The following is a 24,225-nucleotide window of genomic DNA, read 5'->3' on the forward strand; positions in this document are numbered from 1 at the left end:
TGGCAGCGGCCCCAGAAGAGGAAGCTCGGTGGGGCCAGGAAATGTGAAAGAGTGGCAGAAAACTAATCATGCTGTCCCCCTCAGCCCAGCCTCACGGCTGCCCCATCCTCCACCTTAGTCCTGCTCCCCCTTCAGTCTCCCCTCACTGCTCCTGAGCCAGGTATGCCTCACTGCCTAGCCCCATCGCTTCCCCACACCCTTCTGGCCAGTGTGGGGAGGACAAAGAGAGAGGAGGGCGTGTGGCCAGGGCCAGTGGGCAGGCCTCTGTGGCACAGCCAGGGGAGGGGGCACATTCCATGTTGGATGTGGCACAGGGAGCCAGGCACTCCCTGGTTGGGTAGGGTGGTATCCCTGCCAGCTGGGCAAAGCAGCCCCACCAGGTGCCTGATGCTTCCCTCAGGCTGTGGCCAGTGCAGCCGCATGGCTGAGGGGTAGCGAGTGGGGGCAGTTCTGGACACCAGCACAAACTGAAAGGAGACTCGGTGGCTTGCTTCATAACAAGCCAGTCCCAGGCCAGGCCAGCATGAGTGCTGCGAGGGTAAGGCTGAGCTGAGCCTGGCAGGGAGCACAGGGGGACTTGCTCCTGCAGTAATGGGGCAGGCCCCATGGGCCTTGGGGCTGGCTGAGAGGGGAGCGGGTAGCTAAGGGCGTGTTTAGTGCAACAGGGATCCCACTGGAGCCCTCATCTCCACAGACGTGCCCATTACCAGCCCACCAGCCTTACCCGTGTCCCAGCCACGCAGGAAGCCCAGGCCTGAGACCCACACATGCTTAGGGCTGAGGATCTCTAACACCACCCTGTTTGTGCCCGGTGCTTGCACGCCTAGGAGCGCAGCTCTCCGGCACTGCCTGGGGCCTGCAGGGCAAACCTCCCCCCTTGCCAGTTCCTCCAGCCAATTCCTCTGGAAGACTCATTCCTATACACATCGGGTAGGCAGGGACCCTGGCGCAACTAGCCCTGGCTGCTCAGGGATCACCCGCCCGCTCCCCACCCAGGATCAATAGTGCAGATACCTTACAACCAGCCAGCCCAGACCTGAGAGGAGTTTGACCCTAGGTCCATCCATTGCAGCAGGTCCTAGGTCTGTGGCCGGTTTAGCACGATCCTGGCTCCAGTCTTCCCAGCCCTTGGGGATGGGATTAAGGGTCTGTGCTGGTGGAATGAACTTGCAGAAAGATGCAGGAGTGGCTCTTCTGGCACTTCTAGACCAGATCTGAAATCATGGAGGGAGGCTTTGGCTCATACCAGGGCCTCAGCCTGTGACAAGAGGCAATTTGGGCAGGTGCAGCCCTGGGGAGGAGCGTTAGACTTGCCTGATTTCCATTTTTATTAGTTACTAGCCCATTGACCCCTGGTTGCTTGGGTCCTTAAGGAGGGGCTCAGGGCAGGGGCATAGGGGGTGCAGGAGCCAGGGCAGGGACTTGGGGATGTGGGGGGCTCAGAGCAGGAGGCTGGAGGTGTGTGGGGGGTTGCAGAAGTGAGGGTTGGGGGTTGAGGAGGGGCTAAGGGCAGAAATGTGGGGGGTGCAGGAGTCAGGGCAGGAGGTCGGGTGTTTGGGAGGCTCAGGGCAGGGCTGGGTCAGCGGGGTGACGGGGTAGGGGTGGACTATGCTGCCTGGATGTCGGCTTTGTGGGGCTCACTGGTGCAACGAAGGTCACACTGCCTGGGTGGCAGGTTCCCAGGCGGTGGTTCCCTGGGGCTGGCGGGGGTGGAGGGCAGCCCACACGGCCCGGGTGGCAGCTTCCCGTGGCTGCTCAGGGTAGTAGGGGCCGTGCTGCCTGGATGGAGGCTCACCAGCATGGGAACCTTACCTGGGTAGCGTGGCTGGCAACATCCAGAGCCCCACCCCTAGCCAGGGACCCTCTTACTGATGCACCTGCCCTCCACCCATGGTCATTCTTAACATAATTGTCCCTGCTAGCAGACCCCCTCTCTTTCCATTTTATGAGAACCAATCACATTCCAGGCACGTCCCATTGTCCTGGCACAACCAAACCCTGACCTTGCTTTGAGCATAAGTGGAAGCTGCTTACCAAATTTGGTGGCCTTATGTCTTAGGGTATGTCTACACTAGCCCCTAGTTTGAACTAGGGTGGCTAATGCAGGCATTCAAACTTGCAAATGAAGCCCGGGATTTAAATATCCCGTGTGTGGATGAAAACATTGTCCTCACTCTGCGTTTGTAAGCAACAAGTAGCCAGAGGCAGTTTTATTACGAGCTGCAGCAAGGGAAAAACTGGTTCGGAGGGGGGGGGAGCCCCCCCTCCCGAGGCAGATCTTCGAACACAAGCAATTATGAAGCAGTTTATGTACTGTCTATTAGATATAATAACAATAACAATTAGTCTCCTTCCCATTACAAACACCAATGGCTAACAGTTATTTAGTTCCACCCAGATGCTCCTTAATTCAAGGTCCCTGCCAGAGTCAGCGTTCTATCCTTATCTCCGTATGGAGGCGAGAGGCAAAGGCAGCGTCTAATTACAGATCTCGCGTTGTCAGGCCACAGACTTAGCCTGACTCTTGCTCTCTTGTTAACAAGACCAAGATGGCTGCACACAAATTCCCTTGTTCCCTTTTCCTGCCTCCACACGGGCTTCATTTGCATGTTCCTGGGCGGGCGCCATTTTTAAATCCCCTAAGTTCTAACTGACTGCCTGCGGCTACATGCAGCAGTCAGAAATTAATCCGAGTAACAGTTAATCCGAACTAAGGACTTAGTTTGGATTAACTTCTGACTGCTACGTGTAGCCGCGGGCAGTCAGTTTGAACTAAGGGGATTTAAAAATGGTGCCCACCCGGGAACATGCAAATGAAGTCCGGGATATTTAAATCCCGGGCTTCATTTGCAAGTTCAAATGCCTACATTAGCCACCCTAGTTCAAACTAGGGGGCTAGTGTAGACATACCCTTCCTGTTTAGGAGGTTTCATAAATGATCTGGAGAAAGGGGTAAGCAGTGAGGTGGTAAAGTTTGCAGATGATACCAAACTGTTTAAGATAGTCAAGACAGAAGCAGAATGTGAGGGACTCCAAAAAGATCTCACCAAACTGAGTGATTGGGCAACAAAATGGCAAATGAAATTTAATGTGGATAAGTGTAAAGTAATGCACATTGGGAAAAATAACCCCCACTATACGTACAGTATGATGGGGGCTAATTTGGCTATGACAAATCAGGAAAGAGATCTTGGAGTTATCGTGGATAGTTCTCTGAAAACTTCCACACAGTGTGCAGCGGCAGTCAAAAAGGCAAATAGGATGCTAGGAATTATTAAGAAAAGGACAGAAAATAAGACACAGAATATCTTACTTCCCCTGTAGAAAACTATGGTACGTCCACATCTTGAATACTGTGTACAGATGTGGTCTCCTCACCTCAAAAAAGATATTTTGGCCTTGGAAAGGGTTCAGAAAAGGGCAACTAAAATGATTCGGGGTTTGGAATGGGTCCCATATGAAGAGAGGTTAAAACGACTGGGACTTTTCAGTTTAGAAAAGAGGAGATTGAGGGGGGATATGATAGAGGTATATAACATCATGAGTGGTGTGGAGAGGGAGAATAAAGAAAAGTAATTTATTAGTTCCCATAATAGAAGAACTAGAGGACACCAAATTAAGTTAATGGATAGCAGGTTTAAAACTAATAAAAGAAAGTTCTTCTTCACACAGCATGTAGTCAATCTATGGAACTCCTTGCCAGAGGAGGCTGCGAAGGCTAGGACTAAGGAGAAGCTAGATAATTTCATGGAGGTTAGGTCCATAAAAGGCCAGGGGATAGAAATGGTGTCCCTGGCCTCTGTTTGTCAGAGGCTGGAGAAGGATGGCAGGAGACAAAGCGCTTGATCATTGTCTTCAGTCCACCCTCTCTGGGGCACCTGATGCTGGCCACTGTTGGCAGACAGGCTACTGGGATAGATGGACCTTTGGTCTGACCCAGTATGGCCGTTCTTATGTTCTTATGTTCTTATGAGGCGTTCTTGAGACAACAGACTCACAGACAGACGGGCAGACAGACAGACAGGCACACAAACTCTTAAATACAGGCAGTCCCCGAGTTACGCGGATCCGACTTATGTTACGAACAGGGCTTTTCTCTCCCCGGAGGACTGGAGCGGCGGGACGCCCAGATGTGCTGCAGTCCTGCCGACCCTGTCTTCCGGGGTGAGAAAAGCTGCTCCACGTCTCCCTGCAGACCAGGGAGACCGGGAGCAAAGCCGCGGAGCATGCCCGCAGCGGGACAGCCCAGGCGTGCTCCAAGGCTTTGCTCCCCGTCTCCCTGCAGACCAGGGAGATGGAGCAAAGCCGTGGAGGACGCGGGCGGTCCCGCCACCCGCGTCTCCCTGGTCTGCTGGGGGGGGGGGGGTGCAGCTAGTGCCCCCCCTCCCCACCCTACCCCAGCAGACCAGGCTTTTCTTGCCTTCGCCTGGGGTAGAGCAGCTGGGGCGCTGCCGGGTTGGTCCGGCAGCGCCGCTCCTCGGCACTACTGTACCAACCCGGCAGCACCCCAGCTGCTCTGCCCCAGGCGTCCTGATTCAGCCGCTGCTGGTCAGTTTCAGCAGTGGCTGAATCAGGACGCCTGGGGCAGAGCAGCTGGGGTGCTGCTGGGTTGCTCCAGTAGCGCCGCTCCTCGGTGCTACTAGAGCAACCCAGCAGCACCCCAGCTGCTCTGCCCCAGGCATCCCCAAGTCAGCCGCTGCTGAAACTGACCAGGGGCTGACTACAGGAAGCCCGAGGCAGAGTTGCTCTGCCCCGGGCTTCCTGGAATCAGCCGCTGATCAGTTTCAGCAGCAGCTGACTTGGAGACGCCTGGGTTTCTTAAGTTGAATCCGTATGTAAGTCAGAACTGGCGTCCAGATTCAGTCGCTGTTGAAACTGATTAGTTTCAGCAGCGGCTGACGCCAGTTCCGACTTACATACAGATTCAACTTAAGAACAAACCTACAGTCCCTATCTTGTACGTAACCCGGGGACTGCCTGTATATAGTAGATAATTTTGATGGATAAAATCTGCGTTTCCTTGTAACTGTATTTTTTAATGTTTATCTATTAAACATTTACAGTTGCCAGGGGTTTCTGGGGGGAACTTCAGGCAGTTGAAGGGGGTATCACATGAGAATTAGTTGACAACAGCAGAGTCTGAGATTCAAAAGCAAAAGCTTTAAGAATTGGTAAATCATCCCTAGTCACCATCACACGTCCGAACAGACGTGTGACAGGTCCTCACATCAGGGGCTTAAGCAGATTTGTCTCATGTGGATCAGCTGCCAATGTCAAGAGCTCTCTGTGGTAATATTTCTTGGGGCTGGTTACTGTGTGTAGGGTGAAATCGACATGGACCGGTTCTGCCCAAGCCTAAGGATAATACAGTGAGGCCTGGGGAGGAGGGCCCCTTTTGACCCAACTCCACAGCAGCCTAAGGAGCCACTGAGAGGCTCTCTGCCCCAGAAATTGCCTGATCCCATTAATCTCATGCTCACAGCCTGGCCCGCAGGGACATCAGGGCCCCGTAAGCAGATTTTATGTGGAGTCACAGTTGTGCTGGGACTTCACTCCTGACTCAGGGGTTGGATTCCCTGAAGGAAGAGAGCTCAGAGTGAGACTGGGGAGTTGGGAAGCTGAGGCCACGGTGCGGCTTGTCTGTCAGCACAGACCCTCCCCAGCAGCAGCAGCACTTGTCCAGCTAGGAGGAAGTGTCTAGCAAAGCCACATTCACTTTCAGCAGTTCTGACCACATGGCTTTGCAACCCCCCCAGGGACTCTCTGCTCTGATGTAAGGCTCTTAGGTTCAGTTCTCCTCCACAGTGTCCTGCATGAGCACCAAAAGCAGAAGCTGGTCCTTGACAGGCACGGAGGAGGCAATGCCAATGTCCTCGCTGTGTAGCAAAAATATATATTTTAGTATTGGTTATAAGCAGTGTACTAGGGCTCCAATGGTTTTGTCGAGGAAAAAAAAAGGACCGAAATGCAGCGCGGCCCCTTTAAGTGCCACGTGTCCCAAGCGGGCTTCCGTCCACCGTGGTGCACTGGTGATAAGACTAGGTATGATATATAATGATTTGATGTATAATGACTTGCTTGTAAGTTCTGTCTGCTTCTATTTCTCTTTTGTGGAAAAGCGTCCGTGGCCAATCTAGACGCGGTTTTCCGAAAAAAAAAAAGCCCCGATCGCCTTTTTCACGATTGGGGCTTTTTTGCGGAAAACAGTACTGTGCTGTCTACACTGGCCCTTTTGTGCAAAAGTCTTTCGGAAAAAGACTTTTGCCCAAACGGGAGCAGCATAGTTTTTGCGGAAAAGCACTGATGATTTTACATGAGATCGTCAGTGCTTTTCCGGAAATTCAAGCGGCCAGTGTAGACAGCTGGCAAGTTTTTCCGGAAAAGCAGATGATTTTCTGGAAAAACTTGCCAGTCTAGACCCAGCCTTGGAGAACACAGATTAACACCTCCTAAGGGTGGATGATGGCAGCATGACACTGCAAAACCCATAGACTCAAATGGGAACTTACCTGTATAAGAAGGGAAGCTCTTGCCCTGGGACTCTGGCTTCAGTCATGCAAGCCAAGCCTCAGAGGAGCCTCAGAGGAACCCCGACTGCTCACTCAATCAGCCTTGAGTCACCATGGATTGGTAACTATGCACCATCTACAGGACCTGTATGTGTGTGTGTCTGTATCTGGGTTTGTCTTTATAAAGCATATGCTAACTGCTTCTCTACTGTATTCTCTTGTGTATTGTCTTTTCCCCTGAAAAAGATCCCGTGTGCTTCTTCTAAGCATAACAGCTGCTAGCAGGACCCCGGGTTGCTTTTCCGGCTCTGTTACAACGCCGCAGGGCCTTTTCCTGAGATGGTTTAACCAGATGCAAAGGCAATCAACATCCAGAGCCTGGCAAGCAGCAGCCAGATTCACCACGTGAAATATCAGGCACCTGAACTCACCCCAGCTTGGGAGACCTTCTGCCAAAGGCAGCGTTTCAAAGAGTGCAGCCACATTGCTATCTGGTGGCAACAGGCTGGAACTGCAGGGGGTTCTCAGCGCTGCTAGGCTGCCACTGGCTGGCCCTGCATTCGAATTGGAGCCATCTCCAGAGACGGGCCCTGGCCTGAGCTGAAGGGAATGTGATGCAGCAAAGCCCAAGGGCAGCAGTCGGGTCAGCAGCTGTCCGCAGCGACGTGAGCATTTAGGATGCCAAGAGGAGGCCAAAGCAAAGGCCCCATTTTGAACATCCCACTAGCCCCTGAGCTGCAATGGAGTAGGGGGAGGGGGGGAGAATTTGTGGGAATCTGTCTCTGAAGGCCAAAGTTTGGCCCGTGTGAAATGGGGAGGCCAGGTTTGTGCCACTCAGCTGTCCTGCAGAGATTCCCCCATCAGCAAGCACAACTGCTGCTCCTCCATGCTTGCCCCACACAGAGGAGCTCAGGGCTTCCTCAGCCCTTGGCATATGCTAGTCCTGCTGTGCTCCTGACGCCTCCCCTGAAATCTTCCCTCTAAGGTTGCCAGAAACTTTCACAAAAAATCCCGAACATGGCAGGGAAAAAAAACCAATTTGGCTGAGCACAAAAACAACAACAACAGACAACAACGGGGAGCCAAAGTTGTTGAACAAAAAAAAAAAAATGTTGCTGCACCTTTAAATATCCCCATGCTCCTTGCTCCCCCCACCCTCACCAGATACGGCAGGGAAAGAATGTCCCCACCAGCCTTCCATCCGAGAGAAACAGAGAATACCAGACATTTTACACATCCGGTATTTTGGGTTTTTTTTTTTTTTACCAGAGAGGGGCCAGAAATAATGAATCGTTCGGGCAAAAACTGGACACCTGGCAACCCTACTTCCTGCTGGGACACAGAGCCCCTCCTTCCACAGGGTGTGACACAAGTGCTGTGCTGAGTGGGTTGAGCTGGCAGTGGCGTGGTGACTGAACCCTTGGCCTACAAGCTCACAGATTGGGCTTCCAGCCGGGGACTCTCTTCACTACCTTGTCCCCTCCCACTCCTTGTCTATGGGGACAGGGACGGTCTCTCACTGTGCGTTTGTGTCTGATGATGCCCTGACCTCAGCTGGGATCTCTAGACCCTCTCGCCAAGCATCGCCTTGGTGAGCTGTGGCATATACGATCCCCTCGCCAGGGGCTTCCTCTGCGGTTGTACATTCCCAGACCAGGCTGTTTTTGCTGCATGAGCGTGGGAAACCATTACTGCATCTCTTCCCTTAAGCCTTTGGATGTGGCACCGAGTACCGCTTGGGGCACCGCTGGCTGAGTGCCGTCTGCGGCAGCCACCAGTGCCCAGATTCCACCGGGGCTGATAACTGTATCACACCCACTGTGTTCTGCATGTCTAGGCCAGCCACCCGTTTGTTTATCTGGGTGCTCAGCCAGAGCAAGGCAGGCAGCAGACTTTGCATGGGCGCTGCCTTGGGTGGGTGGGCTGGGGACCCCGGAAACGATGCCTGGCCGTTGATTTTTACAGGTTTTGTTTGGAAAACTGTGAATGCAGCAGTGGCGTAGCTAGGACAAGAAAAGTGGCTTTCTGGTGGGTGGCCAGTGATGGGGGCAGGGGGAAGGGATGGAGGGTCCTGCGGGGGGCAAGAAGGATCAGATATGCAGGAGGGAGCCGGTGCCCTGGAGAGAGGGGCAGAAAGGGGAGGGGGCAGGAGGGGTTTGGTCCTCTGGGGGCAGAAAGGGGATGGCATGTGAGTGATCTATGCCCTGGGGGAAGGGGAAAAAATGGGGGGGGGGGGGATGCAGGCAGGATCAGGTGCTTTGGTAAGCAGGGCAGGAGATTTGATCTTGTTACTGCTCTGCAGGCACCCAGGACACAGGACACAGGCTGCAGGGTGCATGAATGGAGCCAAGAGGGGGCCCGCCAGGGCTTGTGCTCCATGCACCCCTCCTCCCTCCTAACCTCAGCTTGTTGTCTGCCAGCCCAGCTGCATACCCTCCTGCTGGCACTGCTGCCCCTATTTCCCGACCAGTGCTCACCCCCCCAGACCTGCCCTGCCCCATGAGTCCCCAGATCCCTGCCGGGCTAGCAACCAGGCAGCAGCCTGTGGCACTGGCAGGAGAGCCAGGTGGCCAGTCTGATAGACACCCAGCTGGGGGGGTCAGGGGTCAGGAGTCCCAGCCTATGAATTTGGGGTGCTCCGGCCTTCTCAGCCATGCCCCAGCTCATATGTTTGCTTTGTAGGCCAACTTCCCAGTGCTGAGCAAGGTGACAGTGCCGTGGAGGGTTTGGCCAGGCTGTGCCAATACCTGAGCAGTGCAGAGGATCAATCCAATTCATTTCATCATCTCAAACTGTACCTTTGACTCTGTGCCTTGATTGAAGGCACTCCCAATAACTTCCTTAAATTAATGGAGATTGCCTCTCTCCTAGAGCTGACCTTGAAAGGTCATTGAGTCCAGTCCTCTGTCTTCCCAGCAGGACCAAGTACCATCCTTGACAAATTTTTGCCCCAAATGGCCTCCACAAGGATTGAACTCACAACCCTGGGTTTAGCAAGTGCTCAAACCACTGAACTATCCCTCCCCCACTTCCAGATCAGCCCGGACCATGCTTGGAGGCTGGAGCTATGGCTCACGGGGCCTGTCAGCGATTATATCACTTATCACAGGCCGCTCTCACCTAACGGGCCTTGTCTGCTCTACACAGGCTCTCTGAGAACACTGTGGGTGTGTTAGGGAGCCCAGCTTCCTGCCTGGGATGACGCAAGAGACTAGCTCTGTGCTGTGCTCTGATAACCCATCTCCCATCCAGATCTTGGGGATGTTGCCGGAATCCATAACCTTGAGGTGAGGGGCCAAATATTTGTACCGGAGGCCCAGGGTGTGCATGCAAAATAACTTGACTATGTGCTGGAATCTGGTGCATGTGCATGCCTATGGCTGTGTGCACAATCACCATGCCCATGAAAGCACACAAATGTGGGAGGTGCAGGCATCTCTCAGGGGCCTGTGTTTTAAAATAATGCAGCTCTTGATGTCCCCGTGAGAACCTGCTGAGAAGTGTTCACACTCAGCCGTGAGCCTGGGTGGAGGCTCAGGAGAGATTCCAATGCCTTAGCAGACACCCACAATTAGGTTTAGTTTCTACTGATGGTGCACATTCACACATGCCTCGGTGCACATAAAATTTATTCCGCACATGGATGGAAATGATTAGTGGGAACCTTGCCTTGGGTTCTTTGTTGTTACCAGCTTGGGTGCCAGGCTCCTGTTGGCAGAAGGGAGGCTGAATACACATACTGACTGTCTATTATAGGTGGGTCCAACACATTGCACCCTTCTGTCAACTAGAGACTTAGTTCATTGAAGGGTTGGAACAGAGGACTTGGATGTTGTTAGGACCCTGACTATAGTCCCAGCTATGCTATGGATGACCTTCCTGCTCTGTGCCTCAGTTTCCCAAGCTCTAAAATGTGGCAAATGAAATGGCTTTGTCTACCCACTTGGGTTGGGAGATGTCCTTTATCACTCCATTTTGTCAGCCTCAGATGAAAGGCGAATATTTACACGTTTACCCACTGAAAGAGACCCTTGAAGCTGAGGCTAGAAAGCCCATAGCTGGGGGGTTCTCTATGCAAATCCATGGGCTGAGGTGAGAAAGGCCCCCTCAGATGCAAGCCAACCCTGTGGTAGGAAGATAGCTTTGACTGGTGCTCCTGGGATCTACAAAGAGGGATGAGGTGGGTGTTAAGACCAAGCGGACACCTTGGCTTCAGGAAGAAGAGTTTCAGGTGGCAACACACCTGAGGAAAACTTCACCTGCCTGAGTTTAATTGAGAGGCTGAGGAAGTTTGCAGGGTAAGGAGCTGTGTGGAGTCGTGAGGCGGATGAGGTAAATGTTTACATCTCATTTCTTTTTTGGACTTGTGGTCTTGGATGAACTGTGTTTTCTTCAATGAACAGCTGAAGGGTCTGAGGTTTTCCTTTTGGCTGCCCCCAATCCACCTCTCCTCCAGGTCCCTTACAACCAGGGCACTGGGTTTAGTGCCTGCTCTGAATGCCGAGGAATGTAAGCTCTGTCTTATTTGGTGCTCGCCAGCACAGTGCCAGGGCTGTGCATGCTGCTTCACGGGGAGGTTAAGGAAACAGAGCCTACCTAATTCAGGGGTAATGCCTCTGAAATCAAACATGTAAAACTGGTGTAAGGAAGAAGGGTCTTGCCTCAGCAAGCCTGCAGAGATGTTGGCAAAGTAGACTGGGTGGGTCTGATGAGAGTTTTGTTTGCCTTACTTATAAGCTTGCTGCTATGGTCCCGGAATGCCTTATAAACACGAGTGAATTTATTCCCTAGCACCTCTGCTAGCTGAGTGTTTCTGTTTTATAGGTGGGGGGAAACTGAGGCATAGACTAAGTGATTTGTCCAGGCTCACACGGGCAACCAGTGATTGATCCCAGGTAACCTGAGTGCATGTCTAATGATTTAACTGAAAGGATGGCTGAAGAAAACTAGGTTAAGGGCCTCATTGAAGGCTGGGTTGGCCACACCTTCAAAATAACTGAGAGGTGGATAAAGTGTGGGTCCTAGCAGGAGAGATTGTAGCAAGAGAGTAGATTTGATGGAGGAGAGAGGTTCTGTGGCTTCCAGGCTGAGGTAAGCCATTCCCAGGGGCTGACTTGTATGTTATCAAAAGATGGGTCTGAGCGGTGGATTTTGGTTCTGGTTCTGAATGTAGCTGGAAGTGCCCTACTGTCCCTGAGGTGCCTGCCTCTTGTTTCCACTGGGAAGCAAGCTCTCACTTTAAACCCTGTCTCTGTATCTTTGGGAGAATTGCTCCGCTCTGCCTGGAGTGTGTCTAATTCTCCCCCTTTCTCAGAACTCGGTCACTGCAAACCTGCCTGCCTCTTGCAAAGTGGCACGCAGAGCGGGTCTGACAACTTTACTGCCAATGTCCTAGGAGGCCCTTGCAGTTTTTCTAGAAGCTGCCTGACTGGGGGTGGTGTGGCAGAGTTCACAGCACACACATTCACTGGGAGCCGGAGACTTAGTGTGCATGTACCTACCTAGTGTGGCTCACTGTCCCATGGAGTGGCACTTAGACCACTTACAGCAAGAAATAAGAACAAGTGAGATCTACAGCATAAGCTGAGAGCCAGCTGACTTTATAGCGCAAGCTGTAGAGGCTCCTACATTAAGCTCCATTGGTCCCAGGCTCAAATCCACCCTGTCGTGGTTCCGTGTGCACAATTAGGCTCGTGCCTCAGTGAAAATGGAGCTGTTTTTACTTTCACTCTAGCTTTTGAATTTTGGCCTGGTTGGATGAAGAATAATTCTGGCATCCGCACCTGCCCCGAGTCCCTTTTTTTTTTTTTTTTTGTAAGCCACATAAAAGGGTTCACCCCAGGAAAAACCGTGGCCTGCACACAGGTCCCTCCCAGGAAACACTGAGTTTCCTGGGCACACTGTGGCAAAAGAGGTCATTTCACACTCTCCCCAGGATAAGCGAACTTCCTCCCAGGAACTTGACACAGGCCTCGGGCCTTAAAAGCATTTCTTGGAGGGTGCCTGTGTCTGAGGCCTGGGGCCTGAGGGGCTGGTGTGTTCCTGAGTGGGAATGTGTCAGTGAGCAGAGCATGGAAGTTCTTAACAATGCATGCCGACTGGACAGCACCCCCTCTTCAATAGGGAATGCTCTTCTGGGCCTGCGGTCTCAGGTCCTGTTTGACTTATGTTGGAAATTAGGGGCTAGCTGCAAACCAGTCTACTCGAGGAAAGTTACATTTTGTTCTTGAACTTGTGGTGCTCAAGGGAAATTCACCTTCAGGGGTGCGTGTGAGGTCCCCAGACCTCAGGACAAATCTCGAAGGAACCGAGTTCTTGGAAGAATCTCTTGTTCTTCTTCCCTGTACAATCAGGGCCTGGCTTCTTTAGGTGACTCTACTACCCCGCTCCTCCCATCTGTGGTTTTGCTTCCCTCCCCCCATTAACCTGGCGTGAGTCTTTTTTTCAGACGGGAAATGAGGAAAAACATCCCATCTGCTCTCTGTCTATGCGACAGGTGGCCGACCAATGATTGAGGCATGGTCCAGAGGCAGTGCCTGTGCTCGCTGGCTCTCTCTGTTGCCAAGCAGCAGAGGGCAGGGCGGGAGGAGGATGAGGGACGAACTGATGGGATTCCAGTCCTGAATGCTTCAGCTGGGCACCAGCGTCCCCCCTGGATCTTGAATCTTCCCCACATTCTGGTAGGGCTTTGGCCATGCAGAAATTCATGGCTATATTTGGGACCCAGCTCTTTATGAATCTCTCCCTCTCTGGCTTGCCTTTCCACACCTTGGTCCTGGCACACCGATGGCTCCTGTAGCCCTGGTCTTGTCATGTGCAGAACCCATTGCTGTGTGCTGGGGTCTATCCTCTTGCCACACTGCCACCAAGTCTCTGTAAATCCACATTCCTGTCTTCTACCACTGCTTCTGTCTAGGGATTTACCTAGCTTCCATTGGCATAGGAACCGAACACTATCCATGGAGCCATCACTTGCCATCCCCCAGCCCTTCTCTTGTAGCATGGGACCCTCCATGACTGGTGTAGTACATTGATGCACACGGCTTCAGGTTGTGTCCTGAATGGAAGGGGGGGCGGGGGAGGGGGAGAGCGTGTGGTCAGTGTCCCAGGCTGAGATCTCCAGCTGAAGGGACTGTAGGCCTTCTTCCATCCCATGCTTTTCAGCACATTGGGTTACCCACATCCTCCAGGCTTTTTATCAGCGGCCACGTAACCTAAGTCCTCCCATGTCAAATGATTTTTTCCTGTGTCACTGGATAATCGTACGCTTCCAAGTCATCCTACCTCTACCCATTTTTCTCATTGGGTTTTCTGGCTTCCAGCTGAGAGCCATAATCGGTAGTTGGTTCTGATTCATTCATAACACATGACCTAGCCATTGATGTCTTTTCTGATAAACTATTGGGATATGTAAAATTTAATAGGGATCTGAAATGGTTCTACATTCGTGGTTAAGGGATTAGCCACAGCATTACCCTTTAAACATGCTTTTTCCTTTTTGTTTGGGAAGATAGATTAGGAGTCCGGTCAAAACCGGTATTACCCTTTCTGATGTATAAACATGTTCTTGTAGCCTAGGAAACCAAATAAATATGGAATCGCTTTACTTTGTTGTGTCTTTTGCTTATCTTCATTGGCTCTGTATAAAATATCTTCAGGGTTAATTTTTTGTCTAATTTCTGTAACCTGTTGACTTAGAAAGTTTGTAGTGTAAAAAAGTGTAAATTTAATTAGAAATTTTGTAAATAGTAATTAGGAGCAGGTATAATTGTATTCATTTGTTAATGTTCATTTTATGGGAATTAATATTTACTAAATAAGGTTTTAAGAAAAGTAATAATCGTGCGAATTAGCATACTAAAATAAGTGCAAGAGTATAACTGGTGCTGATTTGTTGCCACTTGGACGTTGTGTTGAATATCCAAGGTAAACATGCTTGGGCAATAAAGCCTTATCTGCTCCTGGGTCGTCTGTTTCTTCTCTAACAAACTATTTGCAACAGAGACCTTGCTTTAGCATTTTTATGACCTCTTTGTTCATCTTCCTTCCCTCATAAGCTTACTCTTAAAGTTCTCCGCAAGCATCTAACTTTTGAGCATGTCTTCTTAAGTGTCCAGGTTTCACTGTCATTGGTTGATGATGGTGGAGTTGACACCAGTTCCAGACCCATGCCTGGACCAGAAAAGAGGAGAGTTGGTCAACAGAGCAGCTTCCCTTCACCACAAAAACCTCTTGGGCTACAGAAATGACTCTCACTACCATGAGCTGAAAGAAGGGTGGGCCCCAACTTGTCAAAGGGGAGTGTTAGAAGGAACCGTGCAGATGGCTGAAATTCTTCATGTGGGAAGTTCTTCCCACCAAAAACCAGGTTTCATTTAAACCAGTTTTCCTCCCAGTGTCAATGCTGCTAAACTTTAGTTTCACGGGAAATTTTGAATGAAACCAAACTTATTTCCTGCGAGATTGCCTCCGCACTCTCTGTTCTCTTGAGTCTTCTGCTGACCTGTCTCCCTGAAGTCTCGGCTTATCACAGACCGCAAGCCCTTTGTTTCAGAGTTCCCACCTGGAGCTGCAAGATACCCCCTAAAAGGAACTGAGGAGGCCATCTCCTGTATTTGCCAGGGGGGCTGTTTACAGCCATGGAGTCTTGGTACCTGCAAAAACTAAGAATGATTTAACCTTTTAGCCAGCAACACCATAACTGCCAACCCCCCCCCTATATATATATATATATATATATAAAAAATGAAATTAATTAAATCAACACAGGTAACTCCCATGTGCATCTCACAACACAGTCTCTATCTGGCTTTGATATTCAGATAACCTGGATTTATCAATAGCTGTTGAGCAAGCACTGCAGGATGCTGCTGGCACAAGGCGTTTGCCAACGCTAGGAAGGGATGTTCCAACTTGCTGGCTTTCTGGAGACGGAGTAACAAAATGAGCACGCACACACGTCTTCTGGTCTGGCTCCAGGGGGAAGGAGGCGGGATGCAGAATTGGATTTTTGACACCCTTGAATCTCTTGAGTTTAGATTCAGGGTTGGGTTTGGGGCCCATCTCTAATTTCTGCTCTTATCTGGTTTGCTGCTCTTGCGTTTCTACTGTTGCCTGATAAGAGTCTCCCTGGCGGGCAGCACATGCTGGAAGAATCCCTGGAATGACAATGTGAACACGAGTGCAGTAAACAGAACCGGTTATTTATTACAGGAAGGAGGCAGCTCCTCCTCCTGACTTCAAAACAATTTTGCCTTCTCTGCTGACTGGAAACACACCCTCCACCCTCAGTTCAGTTTCTTGAGAGCCGGGTCCTTTCGCCCCCCCCCCCCTCCCTGCTCTGAAAGAAACCCACACTCCCTCATGGGTGTCTGGCTTGGCAACACACCCAGGCCAGCCAGCACACAACTGTGCCACAATACTGTCCTGCAGGGGTCTCCAACCTTTTTAACCACACAATCACTTTTTCAATGTAAGATCTACCTCGAACCCAAATACCCCTGCCCCACTTCTTTCCTGCCCCTTCTTCGGGGCCCTGCCCCTCCTCCATCCCTTCTGAGGCCTCACCCTGCTCACTCCATCCTCCCTTCCTTCCCCCCCCCCCATACTCCCTCATTTGCACCAGGCTGCAGTAAGAGGTTGGGGTGCAGGCTCTGGTCTTGGGCCAATGGGTTTGGAGTGTGGGAGGAGCTCGGGGCTTGGTCCAGGAGGGGGTTCAGGGTGTAAGCTCTGGGAAGGAGTTTGGGTGCAGGGGGACTCGCATCTGGGGCAGGAGGTTGGGTGTAGGAGGAGGTTCAGGGCTGGGATAGGAGTTCAGGAAGCAGGCTCTGGCTGGGCACTGTTTAATTGAGACAGTTTCTGGGTGGTACAGCAGTGGGGTTAAGGCAGCTTACTCCTGTCCTGGCCCTGCACCACTCCTGAAAGCAGCTGGCATGTTCAGCAGTGGCTCCATGGCACCATGTCCTACCCCTCATCTACAGGCACTGAGTTCACAGCTTCTACTGGCCACGGTTTCCCCATTACTGATCAATGGGAGCTGCAGGAGTAGTGTCTGTAGGCAAGGACAGCATGTGGAGATCCCTCCCTCCACCCTGCCTTTCTCAGGGGCTTCAGGGACATGCCAGCCACTTCCAGGAGCAGCAATTACCATGGGGATAATGACTCCAGCCACGACAGGTTAGGCATTTTAGAACTCACTCCTCAAAGAATTAAATGAAAGTGTAAGAGAGAAATGAAAAGGATGAAATGCACAGACCAGTCAAAAAACCAAAATGGACACACTTTGCAAACAGTAAAAGGAACAACAACAACCCCCTATGTATCTGTTGGGTCAGGAGATGAGAGTGAAGGAGTGTGTGTGTGTGTGTGTGTGTGTGTGTGTGTGTGTGTGTGAGAGAGAATCTCATGCGCGCACACACAGAGTGTGTGAGTGATGGAAATTTGCATTGCTAAGCTTCCTCCATCCCCTTCTCTCTGTGTGGACATCAGGTACAGAAGTGGGGGAAGAAGGGACACCCTGACATCAACACCCCCCTCTTCTCCCTCCCATACCATTGCACAGCAAGTAGGAGGCCCTCAGGGGGGCAGATCCAAGGCGGGCCGATCCAAGGCAGGAGTAGGGGGAGGGGCAACTGATGTGCTAGTGCTTGATAGCTTCCTGGCCAAACCAGTCAAGATCACCTGTCAGAGGCTCCAAGATCTACCGGTAGCTCCCAATCGACTGGTTAGTGTCCACTGCTGTACTGCGTTTGCACCAAGCTTTGTGTCTGCCAGCTGGGGAGCAGAACAAGGGAAGTTCAGCAAGATTGCCCAGTGACTGGGCGCAAAGCATCCCCACTTGGCAGCTTGGGTCACTCACTGTGACATCCTTTTGCTCCAGGCCTCTTGAGGGAACCAATTCTTGTGGGGAAGTCAGGAGCGCAGGAGGCTCGGAGAAGCTGTGTTGGGACTGGGCCAAGGATGTCTGGGCTCCAAGGGGAAGGTAAGTGGCTTTGCCTTTAGATCTGGCTTGCAAACATCTGAGAGAGACGGTTAGCTCAGTATTGGCAAATCTGGTTTAAGTCCTAGCCAGGGGCGCATCTAGATATTCTGGGTGGGACAGGACATGCAGGATATGACTTTGTCCCCCCCCCCCCCCCCCCCGTGCTCACCTCTTGAGCATTACTGCTTAACTAGTGTTAATTAATTCACTGAGAAGATGGGGTGCAATAAAGAGCAGTTAAATAAGCTTGCGTAGTTGTGCCTCGTGTTTCATTTAAAGAACAGCAAAACCTGTGATGTTCGAGTCAAAACTCAGCCTTTCTCAAGTGATTAATATAACCAAATGTCCTGTAAATTTAAATTTGAGAGCAGTCACTTGTTGATTTGGGCAGAGGTAAAAGTAACTTAAGTTTCTTACATGTTCTGTTGTACCACCCTCCCTTCAAGTCAAGGGTAGGGTTGCCAGATGGTTGAAACAAAAATACTGAACACCACTCCCTCCCACCCCCTCCAAAAAAAAACACTGAGGAAATATTGTTGAAGGGAAAATAAAGAGCGGGGGAACCAAAGTTGTTGAGGGAAAAAAAAGGACTCCAAGACTTATTGAGCAAAAAACAAAACAAAAAAATTAAAATTAAATAGCATTAAAACAGCATGTCCCCTTTAAGAGTGAGTGCAGGGATAGGAACAGGGGAGAAGTTGTGCACTAAGACCCAGGGGAGTCATTGCTTCCCCTTTGGTCTTTTTGCTGGTAGCCATGCAGAACCAGGTAAGCATGGGGTCTGGGATAGGGGAGGCTGAGGGTGTTGGGGCCTGTGGGTGGGAGTGGAAGCCAGGCACTGAGTGTTTGTAGGGTTGCCAGGTGCCCGGCATTTTTGCCTCCTGGCTGGGGAAAAAAAATCAGAAAATAGCGGCCATCTTAGGTGTCCAGTATCTTCTGATTTTTTTTAACCAGACAGGAAGTGAAAATACCGAACTGTCCAGGTGAATAATGGACACCTGGCAACCCTAGTCAAGGGGTTGGGGAGTACGGTATGACAGTACCTTTAAAAAATTTAAGTGTGTGTACATGCAGAGATGGGAGTGTTACTGTGCAGAGGGCCAGTGTTAATGAGGCCAATTCAATCAGGGTGGAAGTGGCCTACTTCCAAGACATGGTAAAAAGGTGAGGGTACAAAAAGAGGGAAAGTGATTTTTTTGCTGTGAGCTAGCCACTCCCAGTCCCTGCTCAGACCCAGTCTGAGAGTGTCAAGTTTGCATCTGAATTCCAGCTCTGCCGGTTCAAGCTGCACTCTGTTTTTTGAAGTTATTTTACTCAAGTCTGGCAACTTCCAGGTCTATTATTGAGAGTCCAGAGAACCTGAAGTGCTCTCCGACTCATTTTTGAATGTTACTGTTCTTGATGTCTGATTTGTGTCCATTTCTTCTTTTGCATGGAGATCGTCCGGTTTGGCCAACGTACATGGCAGAGAGGCATTGCTCTCACATGAGGGCATATATCACATTAGTAGATTGTAGATACACGTTGTGTGGCTATGTCTTGGTCAAACTGAAGTTTCCATTTCATGTATATGATAAGGTGGGTTCCAGCCCACAAAAGCTGATGCCCAAATAAAACTGTTAGTCTCTAAGTACATCTACACTGAAATTATTCCAAAATAACATAGTCTGTGTCTACACAGCAGGCAGGCAGTTCGAAATAGTGTCAAAACGCTGTCAGGCTGGAGGACTTCTTACTCCGACTCCTGTAATCCTCATTGTACAAGAAATAAGGGAAATCGGAGGAGGAGTGCTCTGTTTTGAAATAAGTGCTGTGTAGACGCTCTGTATATGAAATAAGATACGCAATTGACACAGATCAATTTGAGTTAAGTCCTGCAGTGTAGCAACCCTAAGTTGCTACAGTGATTTTTTTTTTTTTTTCCTGAATCACAGCTACTCCTCTGAAATTTGTTTCTGTAGGGTTTCTTAACACTCTTGCCTGCCCCTCATTCAAGGCCAAGTGAGGCAGATGTATTTTCAGTTTGGTCAATCATGGTGTGGCAGGGGAGTGTGTGTTTTTGTGCACAAACACACACAGGCTGTACATTGCCTTCTCCTTTGTGAGTAGTTTTGTTTCTGGATCTCTCCTCCAAAGTCATTAGATTCTTGCTGCTGCCTCTCTCCTGTCCCTTTCCTTCTCGCCCCGGACTCCCTCCTTTTTACCACATCATGGAAGTGTTTAACCATCAGTCGTGTGTGAATGGATTAGGGTTAATCCCCTTGATTTAAGGCTGCTGAAAAACAGCCTTCGTGAACCATAGTGGCACTCCTCCACTTTGAAAAGCTTTGCAAACATGAAGGAGTCACCCTGGCAGATAAGGAATAATTTGGATCTTGGAACAGAATGTGAATCCTCTGGCTTCCTGTCCTGTCACCAGGCATGCTAGGCTAAGGCTGCCCACCCTGTTACTTCAGTCCTGTCCTTGTTGTGTTCCAGTGACTTCAATGGAAAGCTGGCTAATGGAGGATGGATTGGGCCTCTTGCATGCTTCTCCCATCTGGCTGATGGTATTTTTATTTTCTTGCTTCCAGTAGTAGAAGACCAAAACCTGCCACCTGAGAAGGAGCCATCTGAGGAAAGCGATAGCTACTACATGAACCTACCAGCATCCCTGAATCGTCAGCCTGGGCATCCAGCAGAGATGGAATCCAGAGGAAGCCAAGTTTCCTCAGCATCCTCTGAGCCTGTTTCGCTGCGGCCGGAAGACTCTGACTTCTTGTCGTCTGTCAGACTTGCAGGCATCCTGTGCCTTGTTTTCATCCTTGTCTCTCTCTTCCTGATTTACGGCAACACCGGCCGAGGGCCCTTGAGTCACTGCAGGGCCCTCGGCTGTAATGGAGTTTGTTTACTGGACAAAAGACTCAGCCCATTTTGTCGTCTTTTCCCAAGCCAGCTGGAAACAACATGGCGTGCTCTCCAGAGCAGCGTGAACGGCCTGCGTTGGGCTGACCATCCTGAGGGGTTTGGAGTCTCTTTGGTGGCTGTTGGGCTGGGGGATGCGAGGAATACGCTCGTTTGCCTCTCAAGATGGACCCTCTCCCTGCTGGCCACAGGAAAAGGTCTGCCTCATTCAGTGAGAGTCCAGGTACAAGACTACAAGAGGATTCCACCTCCTTGGGGAGAGCACCCGAAGACTGGGCTGTATCTCTCTGTTATTTATGAGAGGGAGAAGTTTGCACCTTATGGCACGGTGGTGACCATACAGCGCTCGTTCGATGGAAGCCCTTTTGCCACTGAGACTACCCTCGCCCTCCTGACAAACACCAGAGGCCAGGCTGGGGAAAATTCCCTGCACAACTTGACGTCCCGTCTGGTGTCCGACATTTTAAGTGGCATCTATCACAGTGGCAGGGTACCGGACACGTTGTGGGTCTCGGCGAGGAGCCTACCAGTGCTCGCCATAAGGCCTGAACCGTATCTGGAAGGAGGTATGGTTTGCTGAAGATAGACAATCTACTGGATATGCCTAGAGAAGCTAGTGTCATTGGGGCTGGCTAACAAGAATCGGAGGGGTAGCCGTGTTAATTTGAATCCGCATAAACAACGAGGAATCCAGTGGCACCTTGTAGACTAACATTTATTGGAACATAAGCTTTTGTGGGCAAAGACCCACTTTGTCAGATGCATGACAAGTCTATAAGGTGTCACAGGACTTGTCGATATTGGGCCTGACTGTATCTCTCATGCCTAAGAGACTCTTTTAAAAACGGGGCTCCCATTCAGTGTTCCAGGTAAGCTGAGTGCCTGGGTAGTCACCCAGGAGAGATTCGCATGCTGCCCAGCTGATAGGCAGAGTGCCCACAGCTGACCACAGCCAGCAGCCTATGTTTCTATTGGTGGTGCATATCTGCACATGGCTTGGTGCACAACAAAATTTATTCTACACATACATGGAAAAACTTAGAGGGAACACTGCTCTCGTTTAGCTACCTGAGCATGCTAATACTAGCATGGGCCTGCCTGTGAAAGGTACAGCAGGTCACAAGATAGAGTGGCTTAACAAGCTTGTGTGAAGCTTGGCAGTGTCACCGCTTCCTCGGTTAGAATTCAAACCTGGACAACCAGTGGTCTCCAGAAGCCTCTTTCCATGGCTGGTGCCTTTGCTCAGGACTCTGCTAGCAGACTGGGGTCATGTGCAAACTTCAGAGAGGGGTGGGCGAATACAGGAAAAAATGGTCCCACCGGTAAAATGGTGGCCTCGGACGTCATGGTGTGTGTGAGTGGAACTTTTATACCTGGTTTCGAGAGGATGCCAATGAGGCAGGGAAATGTCTGGGGGAGTCAGACCTGTGACTGCTCCATCTGACAAGATTCCGCTCCACTGCCTTTGAAATGTGCCAGGAGAACAAGTGATGCTGATGAACAGGGTGGGCCGGTTCCATAGCAGCTGCAAATCTGTGACGTGCCTTCGAAGTCCATAGAGCTATATCCATAAGCATCAGTTGAGGGACTGGTCCTGTGATTGTACAGAATTCCTAGGGTCTTTCTGCCTCTTGAAGGAGGGAGGGACAGAAATCTTCAGGGGGTATCTTGCTGGGTGGCTAATGCTGCTTTGTGAGGGAGAGGGGCTGTGACAAGGGGATGTGCGATAAAATTCTTTTCTAAGCAATGCCTCTGCTTCTCCTTTTCAGAGGCTTTTCCTCTCCCCTTAGGGTGCATCTACAATGCATCCGTACCTCGAAATCAAGTGCTATTCCAACAAGACCTTAACCCTCGTGGAATGAGGGTTACAGGGACACCAGAATAGTGCGCCCATTATTTTGAGAGAGAATTTGAAATAATGGGTGTGGCTAGAGACGTGGAATAGCTATTTCAGGATCCTTCCAGGATCTTGAAATAGTGCCTCTGTCTAGCCGTAGCCTTAGACTCTACTTTTGGGGGGACCACACACCCACAGAAAAATTAGTCGGAGGCCATGCACAAGGGAGAAGCCCCCCCAAAAATTCCCCAAAACCAAAAACACCCCAAACCCCTCATTGTGGCAGCTCCTGACTGAGAAGGAGAGAGACATTCTCCTCATTTCCCTCGCACACCAGAACCTTGGGGGTGTGTGTGGTGGTGGTGGGGGGGGGGGGGGCGGTGGCAGACTACTAGATTTTTGTGTGCTCCAGCCCTGTGGGGTATGGCTGGGAGGCTAGAGCAACAGTGTGGGCTCTCCAATGCTGGGGAGGGAGCCCTGAGCCTTGGGGACTGGATCCAGGCAAGCCAGGGGCCACATTCGGCCCCTGAGCTTTAGGTTCCCCACCCCTGCTCTACACAGTATTGGCTGTGTCTACACTGGTGCGATCTTACGCCAAAGCAGACGCTCTTGCGCAAAAACTTGTTGCCTGTCTATATTGGCCGTGTATTCTTGTGCAGGTAAACTGACGTTCTACTGCATAAAATCAGGGCTTCTTGCGCAAAAACTATGATGCTCCCGCTCAGGAATAAGCCCTCTTGCACAACTGTTCTTGCGCAAGAGGCCAGTGTAGACAGGCAACATGAATTTCTTGCGCAAGAAAGCTCTATGGTTAAAATGGCTATCAGAGCTTTCTTGCACAATAGAGCGTTTACACTGGCATGGATGCTCTTGCGCAAAAGCACATGCCAGTGTAGATGCTCTCTTATAGAAGAGTTTTTGCACAAGAACTCTTCCGCAAAAGAGTTCTTGCACAAGAAGTTGCCAGTGTAGATGTAGCCTATAAGTCTTGCTAAGCATAAGTATGTCTGATCCCTTGATGGTTGTAGCGGTCTGGATTCACCGGTGGCATCCTGACAGGTCTCCTGCTCCGTCTACAATGATAACTCTGGTCTACAATTTTTTAGAAGTCATCTGCTTCAGAGATAAAATGTGCTATTTATTATGTATTTTGATGTGCTGAATTCAAATATGATAATTAAAACAACTGATCGGCTGCTGTTTCCAAGATATTTAAGTTTTTACACTTTACGTCTATGTATATTGTGTAGATAGTAGAGTTTTAATCATAAATCTAGGTCTTTTCGTGTGTTTATGGTTGCTTTACATGATGATATTTCACTTGTCCTGTTTATGTAACACTTTAAAAATCAGCAAAAGGGTTATATAAATAAAATTTATTATGAAACAAAAGGTCCCTGACAAGGTCATTCAGTGCACCTTGTGTTATGAAGTGTGGTTCAGAGGAGGAGGATGGGAGAAAATGTGGGTTCTGTGACATTGATGGTTCAGGACCAGAAGTTTCATCCTCTTCCTCGTCTGACTCAAGTGAGAATGATTCTGGTTTATCAGGAACCGGCAGTCCTTCTCCGTGGGGTACTGGGCGTATAGCTGATGGAATGTTTGGATAATGCACAGTCCACTTTTTCTTCTTTGACACACCTTTCCCAACTGGAGGCACCATGCAGAAGTAACAATTGCTGGTATGATCTGTTGGCTCTCTCCAAATCATTGGCACTGCAAAAGGCATAGATTTCCTTTTCCTGTTCAACCACTAGCAAAGATTTGTTGCACAAGTGTTGCAGCATATGTGTGGGGCCCACCTCTTGTCCTGGTCTCCAATTTTGCAGCCAAAATAAAGGTGATAGGCTTTCTTAACCATAGTGGTTATACTGCGCTTTTGTGATGTAAAAGTCACTTCACCACAAACATAGCAGAAGTTATCTGCACTGTTCACACAAGTACGAGGCATCTCTGCTCACTTTGGCTAAACAGAAATGTGTCCCTTTGCAAAA

At 50.3% G+C, this 24,225-nt stretch overlaps 1 protein-coding gene across 4 annotated transcripts; it reads left to right on the top strand.

Annotated features, from left to right (window-relative positions):
- Positions 1–10,224: 10,224 nt before the first annotated feature.
- LOC102444294 (uncharacterized) lies at positions 10,225–22,608 on the top strand. 4 transcript variants are annotated; one of them, XM_006123745.4, is made up of 3 exons: positions 10,225–10,841; positions 17,389–17,490; positions 20,067–22,608. In XM_006123745.4, exons 2-3 carry the CDS (start codon positions 17,469–17,471, stop codon positions 20,972–20,974), a joined length of 930 nt encoding a protein of 309 aa, XP_006123807.2. In that variant the 5' UTR covers positions 10,225–10,841; positions 17,389–17,468; the 3' UTR covers positions 20,975–22,608. The 4 variants fall into 4 exon arrangements, with proteins under 4 accessions (XP_006123807.2, XP_006123806.2, XP_075761774.1 ...); XM_006123744.4 differs by having other exon boundaries at positions 10,473–10,841; positions 20,064–22,608; XM_075905659.1 differs by lacking the exon at positions 10,225–10,841 and adding an exon at positions 10,892–11,404 and having other exon boundaries at positions 20,064–22,608.
- The last annotated feature ends 1,617 nt before the right edge of the window (positions 22,609–24,225 follow it).

The sequence above is a fragment of the Pelodiscus sinensis genome, chromosome 22 (genome assembly GCF_049634645.1).
Source record: "Pelodiscus sinensis isolate JC-2024 chromosome 22, ASM4963464v1, whole genome shotgun sequence".
Classification (NCBI taxonomy): domain Eukaryota; kingdom Metazoa; phylum Chordata; order Testudines; family Trionychidae; genus Pelodiscus; species Pelodiscus sinensis.